Source organism: Vigna angularis, chromosome 9 (genome assembly GCF_016808095.1).
Source record: "Vigna angularis cultivar LongXiaoDou No.4 chromosome 9, ASM1680809v1, whole genome shotgun sequence".
In the NCBI taxonomy this organism is placed as follows: domain Eukaryota; kingdom Viridiplantae; phylum Streptophyta; class Magnoliopsida; order Fabales; family Fabaceae; genus Vigna; species Vigna angularis.
Window position 1 is genome coordinate 30,724,075 of NC_068978.1, and position 10,495 is coordinate 30,734,569.

The 10,495-nt window shown below is 29.5% G+C and overlaps 2 protein-coding genes across 2 annotated transcripts; one reads left to right on the top strand and one right to left on the bottom strand.

Moving 5' to 3' along the window:
* The first annotated feature begins 798 nt into the window (after positions 1 to 798).
* Positions 799 to 4,228, top strand: LOC128194070 (patatin-like protein 1). The gene is made up of 7 exons (XM_052868709.1): positions 799 to 1,009; positions 1,889 to 2,070; positions 2,269 to 2,434; positions 2,530 to 2,676; positions 2,867 to 3,118; positions 3,242 to 3,411; positions 3,826 to 4,228. Exons 1-7 carry the CDS (start codon positions 833 to 835, stop codon positions 3,914 to 3,916), a joined length of 1,185 nt encoding a protein of 394 aa, XP_052724669.1. The 5' UTR covers positions 799 to 832; the 3' UTR covers positions 3,917 to 4,228.
* Positions 4,229 to 7,297: 3,069 nt separating this feature from the next.
* On the bottom strand, positions 7,298 to 9,997 carry LOC108323688 (patatin-like protein 3). The gene is made up of 7 exons (XM_052868751.1): positions 9,788 to 9,997; positions 9,468 to 9,649; positions 9,078 to 9,243; positions 8,848 to 8,994; positions 8,450 to 8,701; positions 8,151 to 8,320; positions 7,298 to 7,586 (listed from the first exon to the last, which is right to left on the bottom strand). Exons 1-7 carry the CDS (start codon positions 9,962 to 9,964, stop codon positions 7,496 to 7,498), a joined length of 1,185 nt encoding a protein of 394 aa, XP_052724711.1. The 5' UTR covers positions 9,965 to 9,997; the 3' UTR covers positions 7,298 to 7,495.
* Positions 9,998 to 10,495: the final 498 nt, after the last annotated feature.

Below are 10,495 nucleotides of genomic sequence, written 5' to 3' on the forward strand. Positions count from 1 at the left end.
TACAAGATGGAGATTAAAGTATGGTCAATTTATTCAATCAAGAAATTAACAATAACTGCAATTGTTTGATTGGAAATTTTTTGCAGAAATTAACAATAACTGCAAGGATGAGGATATTAGAGATCTTTTTACTTAGTTCCTGTTTTTCTGTCTTTTTTTCTTTGTTTTTGTATAGTTTATAGGATAGGATTGGAAATCTATGAATTTAAATCTCACATTAAATAAAGATTAAAAAAATTAAATAAAGAATAGGAAAATTCATTCTTTTAAAGTTTTGGATTAAAATTATCATCTTATTTTTTATACGTAGTTATTCAGTACTTATTGATGTCAACTATGTATGGACTGAAATATCTTAAAAACATCATGTACTAATATATTTTATTTGTTAACAAAAAAAATGAAAAAGAAAACAATGAATATGTTACTATTAACTAATATTTGAATAGTCAAAGTTAAATAGAAAGAGAGAGTGTTTGTATTTTTTAATTAATTATGTGGTAACTCATTTGGACTGTTTTGAGTCATCATAATTTATATATAATTCTTATTTCTTCAAATAATAAAGAACTTCACATTTAAATGGTTAATATAAATATAAATTTGTAAAGTTCTATATCATGGAATGATTGTCCAAAATTTATGATTTTCATTCTTAAATGTAAATAAAAGTAAAAAAAAAAAAAGAATTTGAGACAATTTATTTATTTTTTTAAAATTTTTCTACTTGCATGGTGGCCAAAGAAGAAGTCTATAAATAGCCTCCACAATAGAGAGGAATCCTCAAGTTCATCATTCTCCATTTCACACCCTTCTTCTATTCTCTCTTAGAATGTCTCCTTTTCTCTTGTTTGCTTTGATGCTTTTCAGCCAATTCATGGCTGGATTCAACACACCATTACCACCTCCAATCTATGGTGATCATGTGTCCATTCTCAGCATAGATGGTGGTGGCATCAAAGGAATTATTCCTGCCACTGTTCTTGTTTACTTGGACAAAGCTCTTAAGGTCTAATTTCTATTATATTATCACTGTGTGTGGCTTCCAACTTTTTAAGCTTTAAAACATTTTATGTGTATTCTTCCCACATGAAATATTTGTTTAACTATACTAGTCTTATCCTTTTAAAGGAATGTATGAGGCTGATGAATTTAGTTCATTTTCCACAAAAAAACAACATATGAAGAGGAAATGGAATTATGTATATATATAATTTTCATAAACAGTTAACATGCTCTATATAATTTGCTTAATAAATGGGGGAGAAGAAAAAAGTTAAGTATGATAATTGTATCACTTACTTGCATGAATTTAATAACTTGTCTATAATTTTAATTGATGTTATTCACTATTGAATTGATGTTCTCATTTTAGTTTGGTTGAATATAGCTTTTTTTTTTAATCAATAAAATAATGATATATTTATAAATAGAGTTTTTTTTATCCACAAAAAAATTATACCTAAAAATACTTGAGGTATACATTATATTATCAATAAGAATTGTGATAGTTCATCTCTTTAATTACAATTTTTTTTAACCAATCTTTGTTGGGAAAGTTATATCATGAACCTTCACAATTGTTCTGAAGCTTTTTTGTATAATGATTTATACACTCCTAGTCATTTCCATGTAAATCTACATCAAGCATAGTATATTTCAAACAACCTCGTCACAGAAGATTAATTAATTCCCTTTTGAGCTATTTAAGCAAAAAGAATATACCTAACCAACAGATAAAAATTAAGATATATTAAAAAATGTAAAAAAATATCTGTATACTGTGTTGCATTATATTTTCACAGGACTGCTCAAGATTTCACGAGACAACCTTATAAAAATATTGAATACATTAATTGTAACATTTGAGGTTGTGTTTGAGTTGCAGGCTAAGGATCCAACAACATCGTTGGCGGATTATTTCGATGTGATATCAGGAACAAGCACTGGTGGACTCATGACTCTTATGTTAACAGCTCCAAGCTCACCTGGTTCCAATCAACCTCTTTTTACTCCATCAGAAGTCGTACAGTTCTACAAGGAAAATGGTCCTGATATATTTAAACTCAGGTAAGAACGAAGCTCGTAAAACTTGTGTTAACATACTCATAACAAATATTTGAGACATGTTATATCATCATAGTTAAATTATAAACTTAGCAGAAGTATATGTAGTTGGGTAAACTTTAACAAAAATGGTTTAGTTATTACCTTTGCCTTAATCAGTTTGCTGAAAGGTTTTGGTTCTTGTGATGCAAAACCATGCAGACCTCTCTGGGATCCTATCAGATGTCCCAAGTATGATGGAGTGTTCTTACGAAACAAAGCTAGAGAGTTATTGAAAAAGACACGACTGAATCAGACGTTGACGAACGTGGTAATAACATCTTTCGATGAGCAGAAAATCTACCCAGTTATATTCTCAAGCTTCAAGGTTAGAATGGTAGAAATTGTGTATATTATATAGTGTGATATGAATAACCCTTTTGTTATGGCTAAGTGTTTGTGGTGGTTTTGATGATGATGCAGCTGAAGACACAAACTTACTTGAATGCGTTGCTCTCAGATATAGGTCTTGCCACTTCGGCTGCACCAACTTTTTTTCCATCCCACGAATTTCAGAACGATGGTGTTAAATTTGATTTGATCGATGGTGCTATGGCTGCTAACAATCCAGTAAATATATATTCATCACTATCTCAGATTTAAATCTATATTTTGTGAATAAAAAGCAATTTAATATCTTCTTTATTTTTTTACATATATTGAGAAATGGTAGTAGTAAGATTTGAACCTAGTTAAGACCTAGAGATTGTTTTGCAAGAAATATGTAGAAATAACTGAAGAGTTTGATTGAATACTTTAGGCCCTGGTTGCTGCGAGTGAAGTGATACAACACAGTGGGGATAAGGAAATTTTGATGCTGTCATTAGGAACTGGAATACCCAAACCTAAGGAGAAATTAGGTGGCATCTTTGATCTTGGCTGCCAAGCTGCATGGCTACCTTTTCACATTGATGTTATCAGTGAAGTTGCATTCAGCACAGACATGACTCATTACTATCTTGCAACAATCTTCCCTGGCCTCTTACCTGACGAAAACTATCTTCGAATTGAGGTATATGGTTAGGTTTTTCTGCATAATGTTTTCATATACTTCTTATAGAAGAAAACAAAACAAAATAATTAATTTAACAAGTAATGAATAAGTTAAAATTATTGATGATATATATAATTGCAGGAGTATAACCTGCCTCCATACATGAATGAAATGGATAATGCTAAGCCAAGGAACATGAAAAACCTTGAAAAGGTAGGAAAGGGTCTGTTGACCCAAAAAGTCAAGAGGATGAAGGTGAATACATTTCAACCATTTGAACTAGACCAGACAAATGCTCAAGCTCTTGACAGGTGAGTACACTCACTTTCTCAATATTGTTTTTTCCATCCATGTTTAAAATTAGTAGCAGAAAGGTTTAGAGGATTTTTTTTATTACATTTCTATATATTTTTTTAATTACAGTAACTAATATATATATATATATATATATATATATATATATATATATATATATATATATATATATATATATGTTGAAAGTCTTACATCGACTAAAGATAAGATCAATTTAAAGTATATAAATGGATGCAAACTTCATCTTATAAGCCGATTTTGTGAGGTTAAGTTAAACTTAAAATCCACTTCTTAATCCTAGAATTAGACTGTCTCTACCATCAACAAACAGTATCAATATATAGAAAGATAGATTTTTGTTAGTTAATCATATATTGAATGCTAATTTTGAGAGGATGTTTGTTTTGAAGGTTGGCTGAGAAATTATTTGCAGAGAGGCAGTTGCGTCTGAAAAGGAAATCTATGGAGGAAGGAGGAAGACCTTTCATTGAAACTATTTAAGTTCCTTCTGATGGGAACTTGAGCATTATGAATAAATGTTATGCGTATAACATTATAGTATATGTTGTGTTTATCCATGTTTGTTGTAATATATGTGTTATGTTGGAATAAGGTTGATGCTTTGGGGTTCTATGTAACTCCCAATTGCTAGAACCATATATCATATAATAAGGTTAAAATGCTTTGGGGTTGTATGTAACTCCCATTTGCAGGAACCATGGATCATGTAATAAGGTTGAATGCTTTTGAGTTGTATGTAACTTAATTGCTAGGACCATGTATTATAAAAAGTGATCCTTTGTTTGGTGTTTATCTTTTGCATTCTAAGATCTCACTGCTCCAAATCCTTTAATGTTTATATTATTAAGCAGTAACAAATGCTGGGAAGTAAAATTTATTTTAACACAAATTATTTATTGTTGATCAAAATAATGAATAATATTGTGGTAAGTAAAATAACTATGCAAAAGCGAAAGATTAAAGAATTCGAAATAAAGGAAGGAATACATAAATAACTAATATTATTTAAAAAGTATTTTCTCAAATAAGTGATTTGTTCCAAAACAAATATGTTTGCCACATTTATTCTCAAAAATGTAATATATATATATATATATATATGAATAAATAATGACGAAAATGAAAAGTAGTTTTTGAAAAACAAAACTGAAAAGTCCATTATTTGATATTTGGTATCTATAATGACCACAAACATGCATGCAATTGGGAAGGATGTAGCAAAATAGATTCAAAGAAGCCCACCCTAACACCGTAACCACACAAAACAATAAAGAGACCAATGAAGTTTCATAGTAGTGGACTCTAATGAATTTTTTGGGGCTTATCCGTGCACCTCCAAATTCATATTTTTGTCATTCAGTAAAAATTTATACCAAATAAAATTTTTATTTCGAAATCTGATTAACTATATTTATAATATTTAATAAATTTTACTTAATTTTTTATTAAAATGGATTTAAAATTTTATTATTAAAATTTCAAAATCTTGTTAACATATTTGTTTAAATTTTGATTTAAATTAAAATTTATTAATATTTTAATTAATATATTTTTCTTTTATATATTAATTTGAATTAACATAAAAATAAAATTTATTTTATTTCGATCAATTTCAATTTAATTAAAATTTATTTAATATTTTAATATAACTTAATATTTGTTAATATTTTAACATATAATTTATTAAAACAAATAAAGCACATTTTAAAATAGACATTTAAAAATAAAAGACAAAAAATATGAAAGAAAGAAAAGAATAATAAATTAATATCGGATTTTGAAATTCAGAAAAAGTGTTCACCGAATTTCGAATTCCAAAAAAAAAAAATATTGAATTTGGAAATTTGATAGAATTGTTCATCAAATTTTAAAATCTAGATGAAATGTTTATTTGATTTAGAAATCCAAAAGATACCTACACCAAATTTCAAAACTTATTGAATTTCTAAATCAAAATAGTTAAGTTTCTAACTGAGATTTCAAAATTTAATGAAATCCAATTAAATGTAAGGAGATGGGACATAAGGTTTAAGTTTAGAAAAAGTAGGCGGTGAGTGGGATAACTATAAGAGAGAAAAAAAATACCTTATTAAAAAGAGTAGTTTAGGCATTAAAAAAGTTAAAGATACATAAAGAAATTTTAGAAATGCAAGAAGAAACTTCCATTTTAGGGACGACAAGCGAGACAAATCATATAAGTCTACCAACATATTCATAAGTGTAAGATGGATTGAATAATTTAAATCACTTGTCATTATTTAGACCTGTAAATGAAAACAAACATCATATAATTAAAACTTTACCTGTTTTTTATCAATAAAAAATAAATAAAAATAATAATAAAGTAGAACATTAAGAGTGTTCAAACCCTTTTACCGTTCAAGGTATAATTCAACTTAAGATGCACATACTGTATTACCATTAGACTCAACTTAAAGATACTCATATTGTAAAACTTTACTTGAGAACGAGCAGTTTGACCCGAAAAGACTTAATTTTCCTCCATGCCATGCCCAATGGGTGTAATGGAAAGTTTGTTTGGAAAGTTTTACTTCTATGGTTAGCCACCTACAAAATGGTCTAGTGTTAAGGGCTCCTCCTTGACGCCACTCTCTTTTGACCCTTCGGAAGATGAGACAAGGGGGTGTTCTACAAAAGTTTGTGATTTTTGTATTCTAATTTTGTTGTAAGTTTACCAATTTTAGCATGTTTTTGTCTTTTAGATATGAGAAAGTTAAACATTATATAAAATTGAAAATTTATTAATCAATTGTCTTAAAATTTTAGATAAAGGATTTTGTGAATTTTTTATATTGTTGGACTCATATTTTATTGGTGTTGTGTTTTTTCAATAAATTCCTTCATTGATAGATTTAACATCTTTCTTGTTACTTATATATTATCATGTGAAATTGCTTTGTTTATGGGCATATTTTTTTATTTTGAAATGGATTTAGTATTTGAAGTATCATATTTAATTAAACCGCTAGGGTTATATGGAATTGTGTTTCCTTCAAAGGATAAGGCCTAAACTCTTGAAAAAGACAAGCATACATCTAGAAGAATTCCTTAGGACATCTTGGTCCTGACAGAGGCAATTATCTCCCCAATAAGTAAAATCCCTCATGGTCAAGTTACACCTGAACTACACGGTCAATAAGAGTTAAGTGACCAACTTCAAACCCCTTCACCAGTCTCTTCCGGTTTGGACTTTGGGGACATGTGTACCATATGACCGCTTGGTTAGCCATAGATCAAATAATCAACCTTAACTTGTACCACCCAACGAGTCACCTGTGAGACAAATCGACCATGAAGCAAATTGGTCGGTTATGAATCAACACAATTAGTCTTAATATTGATCAACTTAGAGGTAAAGCATTATTATACTTACAATTGGGTTGTTATTAGACCAATGTTAATAAAAAGCTCACACTAAAACTTATAAATAGGTTTGTGGTAAAGAGGTAGGTGATCTGCATTTATTGCGTCATTAATTTCTAAACTACTAAGTTAAGATGACTTTGATATCAGAGTGCTTTCTGTAAGTATCTTCGAAGCCATATGAATGAACTATCTACCCAGACTTAGATTTCAAAATAATTTTCCGATGTCAGACAACTCATCATACCTTAAACGTTAAACGATTAACTTTAACCTTACATCCCAAAATAGTTTCTAATAGTGATATCTTAATAACAATAATATTATTTATTATTTTCTACAATAAATAATTTGTATTGTTAAAATAAATCTTACTTCCCACCGTTTGTGACTGCTTAATAATATAAACAAAGAAGTTGGAGCAGGAATATCTTAAAACACAAAAAAAAAACATTAAACAAGGTATCACTCACTATATTAAATCGCCCAAGCTCAAAATCATTGAATCTTGTATGTTACATGTTTCATGGTTCCTCTAAATGGGAGTTACATAGAATCCCAAAATATTCCACCTTATTATATGATACATTTTTCTTTCAAGTGGGAGTTACACAGAACCCCAAAACATCAACCATTTATTCATAATGTGAAGTTGTTGATTTCTCGAGAAGGAACTTATACAGTTTCAATGAAAGGTCTTCCTCCTTTTTCCATAGATTTCCTTTTCAGACGCAATTGCCTCTCTGCATATAATTGCTCAGCCAACCTTAAGAAAAAAATCCTCTCAAAATTAGCATTCTATATATAATCAACAAAAGAATATATATATATATATATATATATATATATATATATATATATATAATATATATATTATATATATATATATATATAATTACAAAAATTTGGGCACTTCTATTGAACATAATTTGTTCTTTTATTTGTTATATTTTAACTTCTTTTTAACGTAAAAATTACAGAATCACGTAGATTTAAAATTCTCAAAGTCCATAATGAAAGGATAAAAAGATTAATCTTTATATAACATAATGGACAATATGTTTTTATAATTTAAAGCAATCATCTTTAATACAGGATGGTAGAAGGAAACGTGCTCAAAGGATGTTAATGTAAAGTTTTAAATATAAAAGAGAAAGTTATGTATAGCTTTTAAAATAACCATTACAAAAATCCTTTAATATTCTGCATAAATTCATAAAAAATCTTCTAAAAACTTTATGCTATTAAGTTTTCTTATCAGCAAAGTTATGCTACTAATTTCAAACATACGTAGTAGTAAAACAAATGTTGAGAAAATGATTGTACTTACTTGTCAAGAGCTTGAGCATTTGTTTGGTCGAGTTCAAATGGAAGAAATGTATTCACATTCATCCTCTTAACTTTTTGGAGCAACAGGTTCTTTCCCACCGTTTCAAGCTTATCCATGTTCTTTTTAGAAGCATCATCCATTTCTTCCATGGACGGATCCAGGTTATACTCCTGCAATTACACATATATCAGCAATCATTTTAACTCATACATCATTTGTTAAATTCATTTTCTCTTTTCTTTGCTTCTATTATAACTATATTATAAAAACTTTTATGCACAAAAACAAACAGTGTATACCTCAATTCGAAGATAGTTATCTGCAGGTAAGATGCCTGGGAAGATTGTGGCAAGGTAGTAATGAGTCACGTCTGTTCTGAACATAGCTTCATTGAAAGTATCTTGGTGTAAACTTAGCCATAAAGCTTGGCAGCCAAGATCAAAGATGCCACCTAACTTTTTCTGAGCTGTGGGTATTCCAGTTCCTAAAGACAGCAACAAAATTTCCTTTTCTCCATTGTTTTGTATCACTTCACTCACAGCAACCAGAGCCTAAAGTATTCAATCAAACTCTTCAGATATTTCTACATATTTCTTGCAAAAGAATCTCTAGGTCTTAACTAGGTTAAAATCTTACTACTATCATCTGTCAAAAAAAGTATTTATACATATAGTTTGAGTTAGTGATGAATATTTACAGGATTATTAGCAGCGAGAGCACCATCAGCCAAATCAAATGGAACACCATCATTCTGAAATTCGTGGGATGGAAAATAAGTTGGTGCAGCCGAAGTGCCAAGAGCTATATCTGAAAGTTTCGCATTCAGGTAACTTTCTGTCTTCAGCTGCATCATCCAAAAAATGTTCAGTTTTATAACACATTTTCATGCATATATACATGTACACGATTTTATTATAGCATGCTGACCTTGTAGTTTGAGAATATAACTGGATGGATTTTGTCCTCGTCAAAAGTTGGTATTACCAAGTTGGTCAACGTTTGATCGAGTCGTGTTTCTTTCAATATCTGACGAGCTGTATCTCGTAAAAACTTTCCATCATACTTGGGACATTGGACGGGATCGATGATAGATCTGCATGGTTTTCCATCCCAAGAACCATAACCTTTTAGCAAAGTAATTAACGCAAAAGGTAATAACAAAACCATCTTTATATACCCAATTACATTTACTTCTAAGTTTAGAAATTAATTATGAGGACATAACATGTCTCAAATAGTTGTTCTTATATGAGAAACATGTCTGAAATAGTTGTATTGAGAATGTGAAGTCAATTTTGATGAGCTTGATATACTTACCTAGGTTTAAATATGTTAGGGCCATTTTTCTTGTAGAACTGTACGACTTGTGATGGAGTAAAAAGAGGACGATTGGAATCAGATGCGTTTGGAGCTGCTAACATAACACTCATGATTCCACCGGTGCTTGTTCCTGATATCACATCGAAATAATCTGCCAACGATGTTGTTGGATCCTTAGCCTGCAACAAAAACACAATGTCATATGTTACAATTAATGTATTCAGGTACGGTTTTTAATTCTACAGTACATGAGCTTGTGAGATAGCTTGTTAAAATGTTTGAACTCAGACACAGTGATAATATGATAGAAATTGGACCTTAAGAGCATTGTCCAAGTAAATAAGAACAGTGGCTGGAATAATTCCTCTGATGCCACCACCATCTATGCTGAGAATGGAAACATGATCTCCAAAGTTTGGAGGTGGCAATGGCGTATTCAATCCGCCATTGAAGTGGCTCAGAAACACCAAACCAAACAAAAGCAGTGGAGACATTATCTATAAGAGAGAATGGAAGAAGGGTGTGAAATTGAGAGTCAACAACCTGAGGAATCATCTCTAATGTCGAAGCCATTTATAGAATTTTTTTTTTGGCCACCATGCAAGTAGAAAATTTTTTAAAATAGTCTCAAAGTTCGTCATTATAATGTTGTTTATTGCTTCCACGATGTGAAGTTCATGGCTAATTAATTAGGGCCACAAAAACGTATATATAATTATATAAGGTATGACTTTTAAAAAATTCACGTATAATAGTTTATTGTAACAATATCAAATCATGTCTTAGTTTATAATTATATAAGGTGACTTAAAATTGTTAATTTCGACTATACTTCAACAATCAAGATTAAAAGTCTTTTTTTTAGTCACATGTGATCATTTTAAAACAAGTATTAGGTTTTCATTATTTGAATATTATTTAGTTACATATTTTATGTTCCTATTTTTAATTTTATTTTATTTATGATCGGCATTAAAGAATATATATAATAGGTACAGTTGAGTCCTTAAAGAATTATTTTCATT